This window comes from Macaca fascicularis, chromosome 18 (genome assembly GCF_037993035.2).
Source record: "Macaca fascicularis isolate 582-1 chromosome 18, T2T-MFA8v1.1".
NCBI classification, from domain to species: domain Eukaryota; kingdom Metazoa; phylum Chordata; class Mammalia; order Primates; family Cercopithecidae; genus Macaca; species Macaca fascicularis.
Genome location: NC_088392.1, coordinates 78,107,097 through 78,131,011, shown reverse-complemented (window position 1 = coordinate 78,131,011; position 23,915 = coordinate 78,107,097). Strand labels below are relative to the sequence as shown.

General features: G+C 44.9%; 1 protein-coding gene and 1 pseudogene across 2 annotated transcripts in view; both read right to left on the bottom strand.

Annotated features, from left to right (window-relative positions):
• The window catches only part of RAB31 (RAB31, member RAS oncogene family), a 151,515-nt gene that overhangs the window by 84,313 nt on the left and 43,287 nt on the right, over window positions 1–23,915 (bottom strand). Inside the window, exon 2 of one of the 2 annotated variants that reach the window (XM_005587186.5) lies at window positions 4,564–4,643. The exons of the other annotated variant lie outside the window; for it this stretch is intronic. Within the exon in view, the coding sequence (XP_005587243.1) occupies window positions 4,564–4,643 (80 nt within the window). The remainder of the gene's footprint in view (window positions 1–4,563; window positions 4,644–23,915) is intronic. 2 annotated transcript variants of the gene reach the window in all.
• On the bottom strand, window positions 17,588–18,033 carry LOC135968290 (cyclin-dependent kinases regulatory subunit 1 pseudogene; annotated as a pseudogene).

Sequence of the window (23,915 nt, the reverse complement as noted above, 5' to 3'; positions counted from 1 at the left end):
TAAGATTCCTAGTTTCATGAATTTTGTGTTCTTCGAGTTTTTTAGAGTGAACATGAACTTTTTTTTTTGGAACAGTATTTCACGCTGTTGCCCTGGCTGGAGTAGAGTGGCACAGTCCTGGCTCACTGCAGCCCCGACCTCCAGGTCTCAGGGGATCCTCCTGCCTCAGCCTCCCAAGTAGCTAGGACTCCAGGCACACGCCACCACACCCAGTTAATTTTTGTATTTTTTTGTAGAGACCAAGTTTCACCCTGTGGCCCAGGCTGGTCTTGAACTCCTGGGCTCAAATGATCCACCCACGTCAGCCTTCCAAAGTGCTGGGATTATAGGCAGGAGCCACCACGCCCCGTCGCACATGAACTTTTATAATCAAAACAATTAGATTTTAATCTTGTCTGTGTCACAATTAAAGTTGAGTCACCTGTCTAAGCCCCTATTGCACAACTGCCTGCTTCTATTGAGGTCCCTTTGGTTGCAAGACTCGGAAACCCAACCAGCCTGGCTTAAGCTCAAAGGAGGAGTGAGGTGAGGATTGCAACACTCAGCAAATACAAATACAGGATGCCAGTTCAATTTGATGTTCAGATAAAGAACTAATAAATTTTTAGTATACACATGCCCCAAGTATTGCACGGGGCATACTTGTATTATACCCTAATTGTTTACAAGTTAACAGTCATCACTTGGCAGCCTGACTCAGTTTCCCAGAGGCTGGCAATCAGCCATGAAAAAGAATAAGGAGGACCTAAGTGAACTGGGAATGTATGTTGTGGCTTGTTAGGTAAACTGTGATACGTTTTCATTTTTAGAAATTATCTACTTGTGTACCTGCATGTCCACAGAAAGTACTTATGAGAAATATGTTAAACATGCACTTTGGACTCTAAATATTGGTTATATAAATTGAAGAATGGGGGACTGAAGAGCTAGCAAAATCCTCTGACTTCACTTTCTATTTTATATATTTCTGTACAGGATAAATTTGTTCATAATGTTTAAAACTAAGACATAATGTTTAAATTAATAACAGTTTTTTAGAGCATTTTTAGTTTACAGGAAAAACTAAGCAGAAAGTGTAGAGAGTTTCCATAGACCGTTGACCCTTGAACATGGGTTTGAATGGCATGGGCCCACTTCTAAGTCGATCTCTTCTGCCTTTCCCACCCTCAAGACAGCAAGACCAACCCCTCCTCTTCCTGCTCCTCCTCAGCTGACTCAATGTGAAGACAATGAGGATAAAGACCTTTATGATGGTCCATTTCCACTTAATGAATAGTAAATATATTTTCTCTTCCTTATGATTTTCTTAGTAATGTTTTCTTTTATCTAGCTTACTTTATTGTAAGAATGCAGTATATAATACATATCACATACAAAATATGCGTGAATTGACTATGTTCTCCATAAGGCTTCAGGTCAATGGTTGGGTATTAGCAGGTAAGTTTTGGGGGAGTCAAAAGTTATACATAGGGCTGGGCACAGTGGCTCACACCTGTAATCCCAGCACTTTGGGAGGCCAAGGCGGGTGGATCACCTGAGGTCAGGAGTTCAAGACCAGCCTGGCCAACATGGTGAAACCCTGTCCCTACTAAAAATACACAAATTAGCTGGGCATGGTGGCATGCACCTGTAATCCCAGCTACTTGGGAGGCTGAGGCAGAAGAATCGCTTGAACTCGAGAGGCGGAGGTTGCAGTGAGCCGAGACTGTGCCACTGCACTCCAGCCTGGGTGACAGAGCCAGACTTTTGAGCCAAGTACCGTTTCAGAAAAAAAAAGTTATAGGTGGTTTTTCAACTATTCAGGTGTCAGCACCCTTAATCCCCGAGTTGCTCAAGGGTCAATTGTAATACACAAGGTTTTTAAAACTCCAAACCACCGAAATGCATTTACTAGACAAAACACTGTCAACTGTGTTTGTCTCCAAAATGGTACCAGCAATCCATCCCCCCCACTCCCTCCAGGCACACATGGGTCCTCCCACCACAAGGCAGCCTGTGTCTCCTCCCCCTTTAATCTGGGCTGGCACAGCAACTTTCTTTGACCAAGAGATTATGACCAAAATTACGTAACCACCCTATTTATGATGCCTATACCTATGCTTAACACCTAGAAGCTTGTCATTTTTATGTACTGCCCATAATTTGTGGTATGAGTATGCGCTGTCTTTTTACTTTAAAAAACGTCATGACAAAAGAAATTTATTTAAAAAAATTTTTAAACAAAAGTTTAGAAAGTAGAAGGCACAAATCTCTCCTCCATCTTCCGGAACCATACTTCACAGTTAATCACTCTTATCAGTTCTGCTTTTTATTATTAAAAACACACACACAGAGACACAAAGTGAAAAATAAGAGAGAGAGAAAAAAAGTACATTCCAGAGCAGAGTGGAAAGAATTTCTTCATAAAAAGTATACCTATCCTTCAAGCGCCTGTGCTGGGAGACAATTCTTGATGGTCTCTCACACCGTGTACATCTTGCAAGTAAACACTTTTTTCTGGATTGTGTTTTCAAGGATGCTTGTACACGTTGAGTATCCCTTATCCTAAATGCTTGGTACCAGAAGTATTTCGAATTTTGGATTGATTTATTTATTTGAGATGGAGTCTCGCTCTGTTGCCCAGGCTGGAGTGCAGTGGTACAATCTCAGCAACCACCACTTTCTCTTGCCTCAGCCTCCCGAGTAGCTGGGACTATAGGCGCGCGCCACCACATCTGGCTAATTTTTGTATTTTTAGTAGAGACGGGGTTTCACCATGTTGGCCAGGCTAGTCTTGAACTTCTGATCTCATGTGATCTGCCCACCTAGGCCTCCCAAAGAGCTAGAATTACAGGCATGAACCACCGCTCCTGGCTGGATATACAGATTTTTAATTTTGCAATAATTGCATTATACTTACCTAGTTGAGCATCCCCAAACTGAAATTCCAAAATCTGAAATATCCCAATGAGCATTTTGAGTATCACCTTTGAGCGTCATGTTGGCACTCAAAAGTTTCAGATTTGGGAGCATTCTGGGTTTCAGGTTTTTGGATTAGGGATGATCAACCTGCACAGCAAGCATCCTTGGAGGGGAAGAGTCTCTTTCTCTAGCTGAGGACAGACATGCTCACTGCCCTATGTAGAAGATTTGGGTTCCTTCAGCTTGGGGTTCCTCTCCCGTCACACAACCTCCTGCATGTGAGGTCTCTGACTCTAATGTCACCCTATGGAAATTTGGACCGGGGGAACCAATGCAAAATGCGAATACTCTGGCTATTGCTATTGCCTCTGTCTCTGCCCCGGGGGGCTTCTGTCTTCTGCCAGCATCCCTGAAACGGAGTCAGGCTAACACGTCACAACTGTTAACTTGTTAACAAGTTGCAGGCTGCAATTAGGGTAAAATGTCAGACCCTTCCTAATTCTTGATATTTTCATGAGTATGTTTCTTTAAGTCATTTTTAAACTACAAAATGTGGGTTTTCTCAGCTACACAGTTCCAACCACTGGCCTATCAGCCAAGTACTCTTGAGCATCTATTTATTCCCCACCATGATTTTTCTCCACTTCTGATACCATCTCCCGTTCTCAACAATCCTACGGGTTTCCCAAAACATACAGACAGACAGACATTGCCTGCAAAGACTTGATATCCTCAGGGTGAAAAATAAGCAGGCACTTCCCAAACAGCAGAGCCAAAGCACATGCTGCCAAAGAGCCCACTGGAAAGGGGAGATGCACAGGAAAACACTTTTGCACCCCAGCTCAGGAGAATTTAACAATGCACTTCCACCCCTCCCCACACATGAGAGTGGAAATGCTGGCATTAGGTAATTCCAGAAAAGGGGCTGGGCACAGTGACCCATGCCTGTAATCTCAACACTTTGGGAAGCGAGGCAGGTGGATTGCTTTCAGTCAGGAGTTCAAGACCAGCCTCACCAACATGGTGAAACCCCATCTCTACTAAAAATACAAAAAAATTAGCCAGGTGTGGTGGCGCACACCTGTAATCCCAGCTGCTCAGGAGGCTGAGGCAGGAGAATCCACCCTGGAGGTGGAGGCTGCAGTGAGCCAAGATCACCCCATTGCACTCCAGTCTGGGCAACATGACAGAGCAACACTCAGTCTCAAGAAAAAAAAAAAAAAAAAAAGATAATCCCAGAAAAGGAAAGTCAATCTGCTCCACAGACTTTCCAGACAGTGGTGAGGTATGGGTGGATGGCATTTCCAGGGTTTACTAGCAGGCAACTTAAAGCAGAACCACCAGGGTTTTGCTCTGTGTATCGTCTTCCATCTGGAAATAACGCCTCCAAGATTTGCAGAATAATGCTCTTGGAGATCAAGGAAATGACCTTGGGAGGTAGCATGAGGAAGGTTGACTAGGAAAAAAAATGACTGACAGGGACAGTAAGCCTGGGCACATACTCAGAAGTCCCTGAATCTCTGTCAGTCTACAGCTGGGATCGATTCTCACTGGCTGGGATGAAAACTGTGGTCCTGGCTGAAGGCTCAGGCACAGACAGAGTGGCCATTCTGATGCTGTGAAAGGAAGCAACGTGAAAGAGAACGACATAGAGGAACTTACCCAATAGTAGGGCTGATGTTGTGGTCAAAGTGATCCTGGACAAATCGACACACAATGCTTGATTTCCCAACCCCAGTGTCCTAGAAAAGAAGGAGGACACAACCATGAAGACGAAGGGAGGCAACTCTGACCTCACAGATAACCAGAGGACAGGACTGGCTATTTCTGGTTGATGAGACTGGGAGAGGGAGTGGGGGGATATTGTCATCTATTTCTTACCAGTATTTTCTATAATCACACTGTACTGCTTTCACAGAAAGAAAAGAAGTATGGTAAAAATAAGTTTCAGAAACATGTCTGACATGTATGCAATATTTAACCAAAAATGAGCATGTTCACCTTGGATGTATTTTCAGAAATTTTGAAATCTTGGGAGGGGTCTAGAGAAGAAGTACGCGAACACACCACATTGTTTAGGCAGAAAGTATTCACTCTGTTCAAAACCTTGCATTCAAAAGACACGTAATCTGTTTCTCTAGGTATCATCCTATACGACCTATTAATTCTAATTTCTACGTTTCTAGCATTTTCTCTTTAGAATCTGATGGTTGGGTAATAACTGCCAAAGTCTGCTTAGTTATATGATGGTCTTGTCTCAGTTCTTTCTCTCTTAAATAATTCTTTAAAGCTGATTAGGGCAAGGGTCCAATTACACAGTGGGAACTGAACACACACATTTATATCCACCTCCTTCCAAAGCCCTTGTAAAGTGGTTTACGAAATGAAAGACACAAATTCACAAGGTCAAAGAGATAGGAAAAGAGACAACACCAGACAAGTGATATCAACAAAATCCAGGAGGACAAGCGATCCCTGAGAATCAGGAAGCTGAAACCAAACTGCTGGCAGGGAGAGAAGCCAGTAAAGCAGCAAGCCAATTCATGCCATAGAATCTCAGAAAACATCAAGCATTGGAGGGCACGGCTGAAAACAGATCAGTTGAAAGGCCGCACAACAACACACCCTTGGAGCCCCAGGCCACACGACCAGGGTCAGAGCTTTACTCCCCAGGAAGCCTGCATGAGACCGAGCTGGGCTTGGGGACATCAGGCACAGGTAAGGGAGGGGCCAGGTGCTGTTCACCCTACGCTGGATAAGCCCACACAGAAGCAGTGAGGGCTTCCCTTTAGGTTAGAGAAAAAAAGCTCTAGAGTTCCTGATATTTGGGATCCCCTAATCAAAGGCCATGTGTGCAGCAGTTGACAAACCCCAATACAAACACAGCTTTCAACTTATATTTTTAACTTTTTCAATATAAACGCTCACTAAGAAATACCAGACATTTATATGCTCCCCTCCACACACACACACAAAAGAACAGGATACCATTTTAAAAGATCATTCAGAGAATAAAACTAATCTCTTAGAAATTTAAAATATGGCTAGGTGTAGTGGTTGACACCTGCGGTCCCAGCATTTTGGAAGGCCAAAGCAGGATGAACACTTGAGGCCAGGAGTTCAAGACCAGCCTGGGCAACACAGCAAGACCCCTGACTACAAAAAAATGTAAAAATTAGCCAGGTGTGGTGACATGGGCATGTAGTCCCAGCTATGTGGGAGGCTGAGACAGGAAGATTGCTTGACCCCAGGAGTTCAAGGGTGCAGTGAGCAATGATTGTACCGTTGCACTCAGCCTGGGTGACAGAGTGAGACTCTATCTCAAAAAAAAAAAAAAAAAAAAAAATTAAAAATATGATGGTAGAAATTAAAATTTCAAAGAGGAGTTAGAAAATAAAGTCAGGAAGTGCCCAAGAAGTAGAAGAAAGTAGGAAAAAGCATCTGCCCTCAGTTGCTAATGGCTTCTGTTCTGAGAGAGGCAGGAAGGGCAGAGGACACAGGACCCGAGGCTTTATCAACACAGATCGCCATCGCCAACATGTTCCTACTGAAAGGACCACGGAGGCGTTCTGAAAACTATAAACAAAGGGGAAACAAGTCATTTATCGAGGGAAGGAAAAAATCATTGATTCGGTTCTCTTACATTAAAAGAATAAATTTGAAAGCCAAAAGATCAAGGACAAAATGTTGAAATTCAGAGAAACGTGGTTTTATTCAGACACTGAAATATGAAATGGGATTTGAAATACCAGCTGGCAATCTGAATTATTTTTACTCCTTCTCAGTCCTGTGTTTGGGGGACAATTCCAGCAAACCTGGGGCAACAGGGGACTTGGCTTTTAACACTCATCTGAAAATCCCTCTCCAGAAGGTCTCGCCTCCCAAGGAGAGCAGCCTGCACTGACTCTGAGCCCTAACAAACACGGCACCAAAGCTGCTGTTTACCTGCATCGTGCAGATCGATGTACAGAGTTCAAAGAGGTGACCGCAGAATTAAAACATCAGCTCATGAGATGCCAATCGATGCCGCTGCTATTTCTGAGCTGCACCCCAAGTATGGATTCTGGCTCATGTTCCCTCGCAGTCCCCCAAACTGCAACTCTTTTCATCTCAGTTGTTCTTAAGACCCCCTGTGGAGGAGCAAATCCTTGCCAGGCTTTATAGCCCACATAACCCCCAAGAAACTGGACACTGAGGAACGGTGACAGCCTGCCCTGCCCTGCCCTTGAAGATTAGGAGAACGCCCCTTGCGGCAGGCAGTACACTTTCATGAGGCCAACTGATTCCTACAAACTGCCAAGAAGGCAGGGTGGGCACCTCTCCCCAACACCGACCACTCTCATTTCTACCTTTCTCCATCGCAGTTTAGGAATTCTCTTTCTCAGGGCTCCGCCATTCATTCGTTCATTCTTCACTCACCCAACAAGCATTCCCCAAACCCTCCCTTTCCCATGCCAACAGCAGGCTAGACCCCACTGGTGGGGAGATACCGTTCCACCCTCCCTGGCCTCCAGGGGTTCTTAAGCAGGGCCAGGCACACGGCAGAAGGACCAGGCACACGGCAGGGGGACCAGCACGCAGCGGTGGGACGGGGCTGCCTCACCTGTGGCCCCCCTGAGCTCAGGAGACACCTCTCGATTTACTCCTTTTTTCCTTCCTTGAAATCCAGGCTCACCCTATCACCCAGCGAGAAACCTCGCTGGGTTTTTGTCTGCCCTGGGGCCTTCCTCCTTAGGCTGCAGGCGCTTGCTCAGTTCCCTCACATGCCCTCGGGGCGCAGGGCTGCGGGTGCATCTTCTCAGTGGGGGCACTGCTCTGGAGGACACCCCTTTGGAATCTGTTATTTAGTGTCCCAAGGGATGTGCTCAAAACAATGGACACAAGTCTCAAAGCAGCCAACAAACAAATCCTGCAAGGCCAGCCCCAAAACGCCCTTGCAGGTGGAAAAGGAAAAATCCACTTCACAGGGCTCAGTGTTCGGCTCTACTCATCATCCTCTACAAAGGGCTCAAGCGCCAGCGCTAACTTGTCTGAATAGTGACAGCAGCAAGTCTGCTCAAATTTAGATTTAAGCACTGATTTTTCAGTCAAACAACCCAGTCACTGTTTCTTTATTTTAAAACATTTTAACTTTCACCTCTTTTATAATGCACTCTCAAATGTACACTCTTACACACCTGATAGGAAAGAAATAACAGGACAAAAGGATAGACAAAGTTTTAGTTTGTCTCAGAAAAGGAAACATTTCTACAAAGAACACCACCATCGAATCCTCTCTGACCCATGGCTTGGGACCGCTCAAGTGGATGCAGCTCCCGACCTCCAGGGCGACTGCTGTTCCTCGGCCGGCCACCAGGGGCACACCCTACCCGCGGTTTGCTGAGGACAAGCCAGGAGCCAGGCTAAGGAGTCACACCCCGCCCTGGGACTGCCCTTCCCCGCAGGAAGCTCGCGGGGGCTGTGACACACACACAAAGAATGCACCAGGGGAATCGTGGCTGTCGCACGTGAAGACACAGAGGTAGGACTCAGAAGAGAGAATGAAGCCTACTGGGTGAAGAAGGAGCCTTGGAAGAGAGACCCAGGACCAGAGTGGCCTGTCTTTAGGGCCACACTGATGGAAACCCGTCTATGTATACATTTTTCCATTTCATAAGATTCTGAGAATACCACATGCCATCTTGTCCAGTCCCCTCGTTTTGGTCAAAAGGAAACTGTGTGACTTCCTCAAGGTCACATAGCTGGTTGGTAGAGTCAGAACCAAACTTTTGAGTCCTAGTCAAAACCTCTTAAGGCTCTTACTAGGTTAAATCAACTTCTCTGCTAAGTGAACGTTTTTCCTTTATTTTTTTAAGAGGCAGGGTCTTGCTCTGTCACTCAGGCTGGAATGCAGTGGTGCAATCATAGCTCACTGCAGCCTCGAACTCCTGGGCTCAAGTGAGTCTCTTGCTTCAGCCTCTCCAGTAGCCGAGACTACAGGTGTGCACTACCACACCCAGCTAATTTTAAATGTTAGGAGTTTTTTGCAGAGACAAGATCTTGCTATGTGGGCCAGGCTAACACAAACTCCTGGGCTCAAGCGATCCTCCCACCTCAGTCTCCCAAAATGCTGGGATTACAGGCGTGAGTCACCATACCAGCCTAAATTTCTTTAAAAAAAAAAAAAGCCAAATTTCTAGAACTCACAAGTACTTTATTAGTGCTTTCTGGTTTCACGTTGCATAGCTCAAGTTAGTCATAGCCTGACAGGCTCTGAATATAGCCGCTGCAGCCTTAACAGTAATGAAAGAGGCTCAAATTATTGACTGGTGGGGAGACATTAGAATAAACCCAATTCTGACTCCAGAACCTGAAATAAAGTATAGTAAAACCCTACCTGTGGGCCTGATAGTGTTTCATTGTATACTCATTTATATAGTTGATATCAGAGAGGTGCTCATGCCCAGTAATTGGTTCCATCTATTTCCTGGGAAATGGATCCCTCATATGAGATTCCTCTCTGAGAACAACTTATTCTGAAATGACAAGCTCTGCTGTTTGAATTGTCACACTTATTAATTACATGTAAATCTATAATTATGAAATCAGGAACCACAGCCTCTTGGCTGCTGCCACACAAAACGCTAGGCACCAGCAATCCATGCAAACCAAGCACTAATACTTGATTCATTCCTGGACTCCTTCAAGCTTCCTTCAAGCTTCCTACCCCTCCAGATTAACAATTATACTTCCCAGTACAAAAAGGAGCTGGTACCATTCCTTTTGAAACTATTCCAAACAACAGAAAAAGAGGGACTCCTCCCTATCTCATTTTATGAGGCCAGCATCATCCTGATACCAAAACCTGGCAGAGACACAACAAAAAAAGAAAATTTCAGGCCCATATCCCTGATGAACATCGATGCAAAAATCCTCAATAAAATACTGGCAAACTGAATCCAGCAGCATAGCAAAAAGCTTATCCACCATAATCAAGTCGGTTTTATCCTCGGGATGCAAGGCTGGTTCAACATACGCAAATCAGTAAACATAATCCATCACATAAACAGAACCAAAGATAAAAACCACATGATATTATTATCTCAATAGATGCAGAAAAGGACTTTGATAAAATTCAACACGCCTTCATGCTGAAAACTCTCAATAAACTAGGTATTGATGGAATGTATCTCAAAATAATAAGAGCTATTTATGACAAACTCTCAGCCAGTATCACACTGAATGAGCAAAAGCTGGAAGCATTCCCTTTGAAAACTGGCACAAGACAGGGATGCCCTCTCTCACCACTCCTATTCAACATAGTATTGGAAGTTCTAGCCAGGGCAACCAGGCAAGAGAAAGAAATAAAGGGTATTCAGATAGGAAGACAGGAAGTCAAATTGTCTCTGTTTGCAGATGACATGATTGTATATTTAGAAAACCCCATTTTCTCAGTCCAAAATCTACTTAAGTTGATAAGCAACTTCAGCAAAGTCTCAGGATACAAAATCAGTGTGGAAAACTCACAAGCATTTTTATACACCAATAATAAACAGAGAACCAAATCATGAGTGAACTCCCATTCACAATTGCTACAAAGAGAATAAAATACCTAGAAATACAACTTACAAGGGATATGAAGGACCTCTTCAAAGAGAACTACAAACCACTGCTCAACGAAATAAGAGAGGACACATACAAATGGAAAAACATTTCATGCTTATGGACAGGAAGAATCAATATCGTGAAAATGGCCATACTGCCCAAAGTAATTTACAGATTCAATGCTATCCCCATCAAGCTACCAATGACTTTCTTCACAGAATTAGAAAAAACTACTTTAAATTTCATGTGGAACAAAAAAAGAGCCCATATAGCCAAGACAATCCTAAGCAAAAGGAACAAAGCTGGAGGCATCACACTACCTGACTTCAAACTATACTACAAGGCTACAGGAACCAAAACAGCATAGTACTGGTACCAAAACAGATATGTAGACCAATGGAACAGAACGGAGGCCTCAAATATAATGCCACACATCTAAAAACATCTGATCTTTGAAAAACCTGACAAAAACAAGCAATAGGAAAAGGATTTCCTATTTAATAAATGGTGTTGGGAAAACTGGCTAGCCATATGTAGAAAACTGAAACTGGACCCCTTCCTTACACCTTATACAAAAGTTAACTCAAGACAGATTAAAGACTTAAACGTAAGACCTAAAACCATAAAAACCCTAGAATAAAACCTAGGCAATACCATTCAGGACATAGGCATGGGCAAAGACTTCATGACTAAAACACCAAAAGCAATGGCAACAAAAGCCAAAATTGACAAATGGAATCTAATTAAACTAAAGAACTTCTGCACAGCAAAAGAAACTATCAGCAGAGTGAACAGGCAACTTACAGAATGGGAGAAAAATTTTGCAATCTATCCATCTGACAAAGGGCTAATATCCAGAATCTACAAAGAACTTAAACAAATTTACGAGAAAAAAAAATAACCCCATCAAAAAGTGGGCAAAGGATATGAACAGACACTTCTCAAAAAAAGACATTTATGTGGCCAACAAACATATGAAAAAAAGCTCATTATCACTGGTCATTAGAGAAATGCAAATCAAAACCACAATGAAATACCATCTCACACCAGTTAGAATGGCGATCATTAAAAAGCCAGGAAACAACAGATGCTGAAGAGGATGTGGAGAAATAGGAATGCTTTGACACTGTTGGTGGGAGTATAAATTAGTTCAAACATTGTGGAAGACAGTGTAGCAATTCCTCAAGGATCTAGAGCCAGAAATACCATTTGATCCAGCAATCCCATGACTGGGTATATACACAAGGGATTATAAATCATTCTACTATAAAGACACATGCACACATATGTTTATTGCAGCACTGTTCACAATAGCAAAGACTTGGAACCAACCCAAATGCCCATCAATGATAGACTTGATAAAGAAAATGTGGCACATATACACCATGGAATACTATGAAGCCATAAAAGAGGATGAGTTCATGTCCTTTGCAGGGACACGGATGAAGCTGGAAACCATCATTCTCAGCAAACTAACACAGGAACAGAAAACCAAACACTGCATGTTCTCACTCATAAGTGGGATTTGAACAATGAGATCACATGGACACAGGGAGGGGAGCATCACACACTGGGGCCTGTTGCGGGGTGGGGGGCTAGGGGAGGGATAGCATTAGGAGAAATACCTAATGTAGATGACGTATTGATGGGTGCAGCAAACCACCATGGTACGTGTATACCTATGTAACCAACCTGCATGTTCTGCACATGTACCCCAGAACTTAAAGTATAATAATAATAATAATAATTTAAAAAAAGAATGATACCTCCCAGGCAAATAGATCGAGACTACTTAATCCTGCTCTCATGGCAGACATCAGTAATCAATTCAAGACACATTATCTTATTGAACCTGAAAAGGGCCTTAAAATCTTTTCAACCCCACCCTCAGGGAATAATTGTGATTCCATCAAAGTGGGCACTGAGAAGGAAAGGCTGTCCCCTCTGGTCTCTCTTCACAACATCCACCATACTCCTACGGACGCCTTCACTCCAAACTCACTAAGCACTGCTCCACAGACTTTCAGAAATCTTCAGGTGATGAGTTGTCTTAGGAAACTGGTAAGGAATATACATTGCTGATAACATTATAAATCAACATGATTCTTATGGACAGGAAATAACTAACAAGACCCGTAAACTCAGGGATTCCATTCCTCAGAATGCAGTTAAATAAGAAAAAAAAAAAAAACTAAGCACAAAAATTACGGCACACATGGTAGTCTTTCAAACCTTGAGTTCATTCTTCTCAGAATGTTCAGAAAGACAGAGAATATGATTTGCCTACAATGTACACTACAGAACTGACTCTGTGCGTCACATCCTGTTGGGGGTCACCTGATAATTCCAGCATCTCTTTCTAGTCTTGGAATCAGAGTTAACCTATATGACAAGGATTTTTGTGTTTATTTTTTTATTCAGTCATCCATTTAGTTAAATGTTTAGACTTTAAGGCTTACATACTTCTTTTTGTTTGTTTTGGTTTGGGGTTTTGTTTGTTTGTTTTGATACAAGAGCTCACTCTGTCACCCAGGCTGGAGTACGGTGGCACAATATCGGCTCACTGCAACCTGCTCCTTCCAGGCTCAAGCAATCCTCCTGTCTCAGCCTCCCAAGTAGCTAAGACTGCAGGTGCACACCACCATGCTAGGCTAATTTTTTATTTTTATTTTGGCAGAGATGAGGTGTCATTATATTGCCCAGGCTGGTCTCAAACTCCTGGCCTCAAGCGATCCCCACCTCAGCCTCCCAAAGTGCTGAGATTACCGGCATGAGCCAAGCGCCCAGCCGCATGAGCCGAGCGCCCAGCCGCATGAGCAGAGCGCCCAGCCACATGAGCCGAGCACCCAGCCGCATGAGCCAAGCACCCAGCCACATGCTTCTGAAACGTCTTCAGCGTCTTCAGCATTGACAAGGAGTTCAGTTAGGGAATTCAGGAGGCCTGTACAGAGCAGCAGACCTTGTGGGCAGAAAGAAATAACATAAAGAGAGAAACAGGCAGAACTGTGCATGAGTAACAGTTTGGACTGTTCTGACTCCAAAGGTGACCAAAAGAAGTAGAGGTCCCATTAGGCACCTTGGACACCAGCACACACACCCCACCCACCCCGCCTCAGCCTGCCCCGCCTGCCAGGCAGGTGGCCTTGTGTGGAGATGCCTGCAAGGGAAGGCAGTGCATAGTAATGAGGGCAGTGCCACGCTTGCCTGGCTCGCCCACTCCGGGGGCAGATGGAGCTGGCAGATGCAGAGATGAGGTCATGTAGGAAGGCACCTTCACATCTTGGAGCAGGACGGTGCCTCGGCCCTGTCTGGAAAGAGTGAGAGCCCAGCCCCCGGGCCCTGGCCTTAGCAGTTCAGGCCAGGGTTACTGGATGGCTACTCCTCCCCTTTCTACAGCCCAAAAACCAGGGTCAACTCAAGAGCAGAAGACAAACGGCTCAGGATGCTTAATCCAGGAAGCACTGCACCTGCCCTTTTCGATTTCAAAGAAACCCCACAGAAATATGGCACAAATTCCATATTAACCCACAAAGCACTTTTTTGAAGCTTTGCCTAAGGGGAAGAGAATATACTCCTCCAACCTACTCTCCCCCACCCCCTACACCCGGCCCCCTGCACTAGGTTTGTTACAAAGCAATCAACAGAAAATCCCAATCCTACATATCCAACAAGAGCCTCGGGTCCCCAAAGTGAAGTATCCTATCAGTCCGCCGGACCAAAGAATGGAGGTTTTGTTTTTTGTTTTTTGTTTTTGAGACGGAGTCTCGCTCTGTCACCCAGGCTGGAGTGCAGTGGCGGATCTCAGCTCACTGCAAGCTCCGCCTCCCGGGTTCACGCCATTCTCCTGCCTCAGCCTCCCGAGTAGCTGGGACTGCAGGCGCCCGCCACCTCACCCGGCTAGTTTTTTGTATTTTTTAGTAGAGACGAGGTTTCACGGGGTTAGCCAGGATGGTCTCGATCTCCTGACCTCGTGATCCGCCCGTCTCGGCCTCCCAAAGTGCTGGGATTACAGACTTGAGCCACCGCGCACTGACCATCACTCCTAAAACTACCAGCGAACTCCCTGGAGAGCTCCAATTCATTCCTCACTTGATTCTCTGTCTAGGCCTCCCTTTGCATCAAAGAGAACAGACGTACTTTGCACGTGGATCCCATTCCAGGGGCTTATCAGATTACGGACTTACTGGGCCTGTCTGCTCTGGACTGTAAAATACTATGCTGGTGGTATAAAATAATTCCTCTTCACCAGAGGGAAAAAGGGATGATTTTTACAAGTCACAGTAACCACTACCAAAAAAGAAGTGCCATAAAAGCAGAAAACGTTATCAAACTCAAGTCCATCCTGTGCTGTTTTTATTCCCACAACATTCTGTAAGATTCCTTTTGGAGGTGTTGAGAGCAGATTTCACTCAAGCAGAGTCAATCTCAGTCCTCACACGCTGTTGTAGGAAAAACTGAGCTAGCAATGCAAGAAAATGCAGCTCCAGGCCTGTGACGCCAGACTTCGTTTCGTCTGTCTACCTCATGAGGGAACATATTCCTTACGGAAGTAAATTTAAACTAATACATGGCATAAGTGAGCTCAAGTATTTAGATTAATGCCCCGTGGACATTAGTGAGCATAGCTTGGAAATGTCCACAGTTCCCTCCATGAAAGAATCAGAAGCCCATATACAGAGAAGAAGGTGCCACATTTGAGATACAAAAATATGGCCCGTGCACCCATGTTCACACACTTATCTCACTTGGTCCTCACAGCAGCCCTTTGTCAGGGGAGGACAGTTGACTTCATCCTCAATTCCCGCATAAGGAAAACACGGATTCTCCTAGTGGGCCTGTAACTAGTAAGGGTAGAGTCAAGACTCAGACAAGACTCAGACTTCCCATTTCCCATATCCACTGCCCTGTTCGCCAGCCGAACCCTCTCTCCAGGAGGCACGCACAAATGCACGCACGAATTCATCCGCTGATTCACCGCCCGTGCAGTCAGCAGCACGCAAGGACGGGATAAAAAGATTATGTCCTGATTCCTGCAGTGAGGACACTTACAAATGAGACTTAAACTTTTACAAAGGAATCAAAGGCAGAAGGTTAGGGTGACAGTGACCGAACTAATTGTACAGGCAATCCCCACTCCATCAACTGGATTGCTGATGGCTGAGTTCCAAGCGAGCATTTGTTGGCTACACGTGTGAAACTAAGATACGCGTTTTTCCATTGAACTGATGCTGTAAATAAAGAACGATTATATCCCAAGCTTGCTGAGCTACAGCACTCTACAGTGGACACCCACATTCATTGACTACATTGTTTCCATAGGAAAACTTACTCTAATTTCATATCAGATTTCAACCAGTGTGAACCCAACTCCAGGCCTTCAGTAGAAGCAGAAGCACCAGGACTGTAAGATCTGTGGTGAACAAAAGGCCTAGTGGATTTGGACTCTCACAAACTGCCATCAGTGTAAATCTTCCACAGGAGCAAAGATGAGCAAAATAATAATATCGATGATGAGAAAAGCTGACATTTACTAACCATATAAAAAGTTCTGGGCACCAAGCTAAGCAATTCCTATGGAAAAGTACCAGCTATTATCTCTTTAGACATTGTTTCTGCTCCATTCAGTCTCTTCTATCCTACTGGAACTCCAGTTATGCCTACATTAAACTTTTTCACCATATATATATACACACATATATATATATATATATATCTTATTGTTTTCTTTATTTTCTATCTCTCTGAGTTTCTCTGAGTTTGGAGATTTTCTTCCAGTTTTTTCTACAGATGTATCAAATATGATAACCCTATTTATTGATTTCCTAATATCAATTATTATAGTTTTCAGTTATAAATGTTTCATTTTATTCATTTTCTAGTTTTCAATTCCTTGATGAATTTTTAAATCTTGATTTTTATTTCCTTGAACATATTAAACATTCATCTTTTAAAGTCCATGTCTGATCATCTCATTCTTCAGATTCTCTGTGGGTCTGCTTCTATTGTCTGTTGAAAGGTTTTCGTTTGAGTTGCCTTGTCTCCTCATCTCTCTGGTCATGTTTGATTAGGCCTTAGCATAAGTTTAAAGGAAGAAATTAAAGCAACTTGTCCAAGGACACATGTTAAGGCCAGGACACTTTTCAGATCTTTTCAGACTCTGAGATGAAGGTTTAAAAAGAACAGAGGGTCTTGGTGCTGGGACATCATCCACCCTAAAGAAACTGTTCCTAATAAGAAAATATTTGTAATATTTAAAAACACTGTCTCTTTCTGCTACTGTTAAATTTATTTTTCTCTCATTCTTGCAGAGCTGGCCTATCTGGTGGATTCCCAAGTTCAGCAATCTTTCAGCCACTGAGTGTTCTAGCCTCAATGGTGGTGGCTCCTCTACCCTGCTGGTGGAAAGGAAACCCCGGCTGCTGAGTTCTAGGAAAGCCAGGGCCACTGACATTATCAGGAGTGAAAAACCAAAGTGCCAGAGGCTCCATGTCTCTCCTAGCCCAGCTCTTAAGGAAGACCACACCACCGCTCTCTCCTCCTCCCCTGCTCTTCCGATCAGTTAAAGAAGGAACACGACTCTTAAATGGGGAAGAAGAGCAAGTTCCACAACTCCTTCAGTTCCGTTTTTCTTATAATAGCCCCACTGCTTCTTGGCATTTCCAGAGAGCAGTTTGTCCCAGTGTACAAACTCCGTGCAGCTAAGCAGAAATAGAGAATGTGGCCTTAACTGTTAAAAAAATAATTAACGTGGTTTCTTTTTTTTTTTTTTTTAGATTATAAAAACTTCCTCTTTAATCAAGGCTTTTAACATGAACAGATTTCTTGAATAAAATGGAAAGTTTCCAGTACACTGAAACATAAATCCACAAGTCACCACACATACAACACCCGGCAGGAAAAATACAAAAACAGCAAGTTTACATGATCTCTGGTAACAGCCATGGTCTCAAACTCAGATGCTTCCTCCATCTGCCAAGTGTGTTCTGGATACAGAGCACATCGTGGCTTCTGGGGTCACACTCAGCTGAGACTGTGGGTCCACAGAGCACTCATCTGGCTGGGCTATGGTGGTGGTGGCTCTACTCAAGAAGCAAAGCAGTTACCAGCACATTCAAACAGTGTATTGAACATCTTTTAAATATCAAAGTGAGAAACAAGAAGGCAACACAATAATATTATCAGAAAGATGTTAGGAAGTAAGGACAGCTGTGTAAAGCTTGAGGCTGAAAAGTAGCTTGCCAGCTTCATTTCTTTGGCTTCTTGGGTAGCGGGCGCCGGAACAGCAAGATGTGAGGTTCTGGTTCCTGGATCATATAATGGACCCATCCCTGACTCTGCTGAATGCCAAGATTCCTCCATTCAGATTCAGACATCAAACGAGTTTTAGGGACCAGCTTGGCTATGTCCTTGGGCAGCACGACATGTCGATACTCAAACTCCTCGTCATCGTATTTGTCCGAATAGTCAATCTGTTTGTGCGACATGATCGCTCGGTCTGCTAGCCTTCAGCCCCGCGCCGCCAACCTCCAAGCAACTCCCAGCAGCACCTAACGTGGTTTCTTACTTAAATCATACTTCCTATCCAAGGAACCACCTGTTTGTTTGCCGCCTTTCTTCACAAGCAACACATGTGCGAGCTCCTCACTGGGCAAGATGGGTCACTGATGAGTGGCTCAGGCACCCACCTCCTGCAGGGAGCCTCCGCAGATCATGTGGAATAACCTCGCTTACCAAGCGAGGCACCAAGCTCCAAACTTTGGATTTGTTATTGTTACATTCTACAATTTTTTACAAGACAATCTTTACGGTTCCTGAGTTGCATATCTAGCAGAAAAGGATGAAGAATCATGACAACTGCAGTAGGCAGCTTCTAAAGTGGCTCCCAATAATCCCCGCCTCCCAGTATTCACTCCCATATGGCCCGGACCCAATGACTCGCTCCTAAGAAATGGAATGCAGCAAAAGTGGCAGATGTCACCTCCGAGGGGGAGGTTATACAAGGTACTGGGGGCCGGGCACAGTGGCTCACACATGTAATCCTAGCACTTCGGGAGGCCGAGGCGGGTGGATCACCTGAGCTCAGGAGTTTGAGACCACCCTGGCCAACATGGTGAAACCCCATCTCTATGAAAAATATTAAAAATTTTCCAGGCATGGTGACGTGCACCTATAAACCCAGCTACTTGGGAGGCTGAGGCACGAGAATCATTTGAACCCGAGTGGCAGAGGTTGCAATGAGCCAAAATCATGCCACTGCACTCCAGCCTGGGTGACAGAGCGAGACTCTGTCATAAATAAATAAACAAACAAACAAACAAATAAATAAATGAAAGATGCTGGTGGCCCTCTTTTTCATACTCCCTCTCTTCCTCTTGCCTGTTTGCTCTTGCAAGCTGCCATGCATGAAGAGATGCAAGGCAAGGAGCTGAGAGAGGCCTCAGGGCACATACGCAACAGGCCACCAGGAACTGCATCCTGGTGACAACCACCAAGGAGCCTGAAAGCAGACCCTGCCCCAGTTCCGTCATGAGATGACTGCAGCCCCAGCTGACACCTGTTGTAGACTTGTAAGAGATCCCCAAGCCCAAGCACCTACTAAGCCATGCCCAATTCCTGATCCACAAAAACTGTGACATAATCAGTGCATGTTGTTTTAAGCTGTTAGGTTTGGGGACAACAGCAATGGGCAATTAATTAATACAGATATAATGGAAGGTATTTAGTAAGCACTGACTCTGTCCAGGCTTGTTACATATTTAATCTTTCAACAACCCTAATGAAGTTGGGTTATCCCCATTTTGCAAATCAGGACATTAAGGTTTAGGGCAGATCAACAGTGTGAGGGGTTGATAAGAGCAAAGTTTTATAGGATTACAAGGTTCTGCTCTGCGAGCAGTAATTCTGAATATTCCTACAGAAGTCTACTCTCTGGGCTATAAGAAAGCAAAGATATTACATTGCTTTAACTGACAAAACCTATTTAGAGTGATTTAAGCACTAGCAATAAACCTACCATCAGCAAATGAAGTTAGCATGGCTGGAGACCTACCCTGTAATACAGTCATTCAGTCTACGAGTCAATCTCCAGGGAAGATATCACAGCACCCAAGATCAGAAAGAAGAGAATTGGAGATTTCAGAACTTGCTTTTAAGATCTCATTATAGACACTTCAGAGTTGCTTTGAGCAGCCATTAAAACAGCTCCCTGTGAAGTGTTATGTCGTTTTATTAAGTGCCTTTTTATCTCAGTAGAAAAACTCTCCTTCATTTGATGTCATTTCCACACATTGTGACTCAATAGGGAGCCTAACACCAGGATGGGGCTGTTTCAGTTCCTCCCGTCTCACCTCCCCACTCCACGCGTCCTTAGTGGGGGCCTTGGGAACCGTGACAAGACATTTTAGGGGAAACAGGATTGTTCTTCCACCCTGCAGATTGCCCACAGCCAGGACCCTTAGTCCTGGGACCCGACAGACAGAGGGAGAAGGGAGGCACGAACACCTGCCGGAGCTCACTGCCTCATCTCTCGGCTTTAAATAACCCCACTGACCCTTCTCATAAGATCGTTCGATTTGAAATGCAGGGAAGACTAAATGAAAAAAGGATTTTTAGAAAAAGAATGAAAAAAAATTGTTCTAAAGAACAGCTGATGGCCCAGCATGGTGGCTTCAGGTCTGCAATCCCAGCACTTTGGGAGGCTTACATGGGAGGACTGCTTGAGCTCAGAAGTTCGAGACCAGCCTGCACTACATGGCAAGACCTTGTCGCTACAGAAAATAAAAAAGTAGCTGGACATGGTGGTGCAAGCCTGTAGTCCCAGCTATTTGGGAGGCTGGGGTAGGAGGATCGCTTGAGGGTGGGAGGTTGAGGTAGCAGTGAGCTGTGATTGTGCCATTACACCCCAGCTTGGGTGACTGAGTGAGACCTTATCGAAAGAAAGGACAGGACAGGACAGGAAAGAGAGAGAGGGAGAGAGGGAGAGAGGGAGAGAGGGAGAAAGAAAGAAAGAAAGAAAGAAAGAAAGAAAGAAAGAAAGAAAGAAAGAAAGAAAGAAAGAAAGAAAGAAAGAGAGAGAGAGAGAGAGAGAGAGAGAGAGAGAGAGAGAGGAGGGAGGGAGGGAGGGAGGGAGGAAGGAAGGAAGGGAGGGAAAGGAGGGAGGGAGGGAGGAAGGAAGGAAAGGAGGGAGAAAGAAAGAAAGAAAGAAAGAAAGAAAGAAAGAAAGAAAGAAAGAAAGAAGCTCATTTCATTAAACAAATTCTAAAGCACCAGCGAAAATGCGGAATATGCATATCTTTAACCGAGGTTAAAAAAATAAAATTAAAATAATCTTTTTTTTTTTTTTTTTTTAAAAAAGGAAATGTAGAATAGCAAAGGCTTCAATGCAAGGCAAGAAACAAGGATCGTTTACCCACCCTCACACTTCCCAAGAATGTGCTCACAGGGACCGCCTTAGTTAGTCTGGTGCCCCCTTTTCTCACCATGTTGTACCCTCCGAAGCGGACACAATCCTGATAGCTCATGCATCATCTGTCAGAGCCCAGCACCCCAAGATCCTCTGTGGTGCTTTCCCGTTATAAAAACTGGATGTCACTGACACTATTTCTACCACCATACAGAGGCAAAATTAAACTTTCCATTCAAGTTGAGAGACCCCACCATGTATGGAAACAGGTCTCGAAATAGCCTTGCCCTTGTCACCTCTCCTGTCTCCGTCTTGACCTCAGACAAACATTCGCCTCGTTGGTCCTCATCACCACACCTCTGGGATGAGGCTTAGAAACAGATCATAGACCTCAAGCATATAATATCCCCTAAATCGTATGGAAACCTTCGTGGGCAGGTAATTTTTTTTGGTGAGAGGGTCCCTCATGAGATTTGCAACGTAATCTATGACCTAAATAGTTTTTAAGACCTGCTAGATACGCCAGATGCTGTGGCTCACCCCTATAATCCCAACACTTTGGGAGGCTGAGGTGGGAGGATGGCTTGAAGCCAGGAGTTTGAGACCAGCCTGGACAACATAGCAAGACACTGTCTACAAAAAATCAAAAAATTAGCTAGGCATGGTGGCATGTCCCTGGTGTCCCAGGTACATGGAAGGCTGAGACAGGAGGACTGCTTGAGCCCAGGAGGTTGAGGCTGCACTACACTCAAGCCTTAGTAACAGAGAAAGACCTTGTCTCAAAAAAAAACAAAAACAAAAAGACCCGCTGGATAGATAAATGTCCTCTAAGTGCCTTCCACTTTACATAGCCAAGTCACCATGTTTCAGGTCACCTTCCTGATGTCTGAATTCCCAAGGCAACCCTGGGTCCAAATCTTGGGAAGGACAAAGCTACTACTGCTTCTCCATCTCAAAGCCACACACTGCTTGATCTCAAAGAGTATCAATTCTGTCTAATCGCCTACTGCCCTACTTCCTGTCCTACCCACCAGGGCACACTGGTTGAATTCTGCAGACGTCGTCAGTTACACTGTCTTGAGGTCCCACCCACCGTGCTGCACTTTCAGAGCAGAGGCCTTGGCAGCGGTGGTCATTTTTGTAGTTGTCACCCTTGCTTTTGTCCTCATGGCGAGAGAGAGGGGGGGATGGATGAAAGGTCATGCCACACTCGCATACAGCTGAGACTCAGAATCAGATGCACCAGACCATGTCTCGCTTGTGTGACATTGGGAAGGGAAGCACATGGCTATTGCTGTAAGTCCCAGCAAGATCCCATGTCTCCACCCTCACAGGCTCCTAGTTGAGTGAGGAATACAGACAAGTAAACTGGGAAGTGGCATCGACTGTGACAAGTGCTGTGATGGGGATGCACAGGGACACCTGCCCACACTGGGGCAATCAGGGAAGGCTTCATGGAGGCAGGGACACGAAATCTGAAACCAAAAGGATGCATTAGCCAAGCAGAGAGACAGGCAGGACTGGTGAATGGAGAAGGGAGGAGGAGGGAGGAGAACACAAGCAGAGGCCACAGAGAAGGAAGGCTGTCCGAGTGAGTCAGCGTAGTCAGACATTTGAGGCTTTTCTCCGCAGGAGGCAGAGAAGCCAGCACCTTCCCATGAACACGTGCATGGAGGGGTCTGGGTTATGCTCTCCACTCCCCCATTCTGCTGATCCCACTCTGACTGGAATAAGCTGGTTCCGTGGTGAGCAGGTCATTTTGCAAACCTACTGCCAAAAGCCAAGGAAGCTGAGAGGTCGAAGAAAGAGGCAGCAAATCCAGTTCCTCAGAGAGCAACATTTAATGGGATGCGTGAACAGGAGCCGTGTCTCGGGTGGCCTGCAGACGAAATGGGGGTTCCCTGCGCTACCATCCCCAGGCCCAGGGCTTACGTACCACAGGAGGACAGTGTCTGCGCTTCAGAAGGGATATGCAGGACAATTACAGCAAGATTTACGGTAAGTACGATAACATCAAGGTTGTTTTGACCTAAGGGCAAGATTTATGGTAAGTACATGCTCTTACACAAGGAACAAGATGAAATAGAAATCTTAGAGGCATTTCCAGAACTGGAGTTAATTGGAAGCCAACATAATGGATTAGCATCCAGGATGGAGTCATCTTCGCCCCCACAGGTGGTCTCAAAGAGGGTCTCTCGCCCCTTGCCCTAACCCAGAGTCTCTACCTCCCCACTTCTGACATTCCTGCACATTCCCCAAAGGGGATCTGAAGCACACACATGAACACACACATACCTGCACATGCATACATGTGCACACACATGCCCACACAGCCCACACAGACACTGTTACACAGACCTAACATGCAGTGCCCTGGATCACCCTAGGTTCAACGTGGCTAGAGCTGGGAACACCACTCACTTCCCAGAGTCCCTTCTCCATAGAGTTCTGGACTAGAGTTGACCAAAAGAGGAATTTGCTGGAAGTAAAGACTGGGCGTTACTCTCTGAAGGTCTTTAGCACACAGAGATGACGAGGTTCCCAGCAGAGCCCCACTTGTTCCCACTCCTCTCTTCTGTGTCTGATTCTTCTCCCAGTAGCGGCCCTCCCACTGTAGGGTGCAGAGGCAGGAGCTACACAGAGCAGTGGCTGCCTGCAGACACCCACTCCATGTCCCCATATGCTAGACTCTGTTAATTTGCATCACCTCATTTAATCTTCAATCCAATTCTACGAGAGATGTACTAGTGTGACACCTTACAGTTGGGAAAACAGGCTTAGGGAGGTGATACAATTGATCCTGGTCTGTGCCTCAGAAACCCAAGCTCTAGACCTCTATACTGTACCTACTCCTGCCTCTTCACAAACACCATCTGGGCTTGCAATGCTGTGACAAGTGCCAGAGAGACAAGCAGGTATGGCAATGCCTTTATTCTTCCACTCACTAAACATATATTCCATGTCTAGGCCACACCAGGCACTGTGTTAGACATTGGAGGTTCAACAGTGCATACAGTTGTCCCTCGGT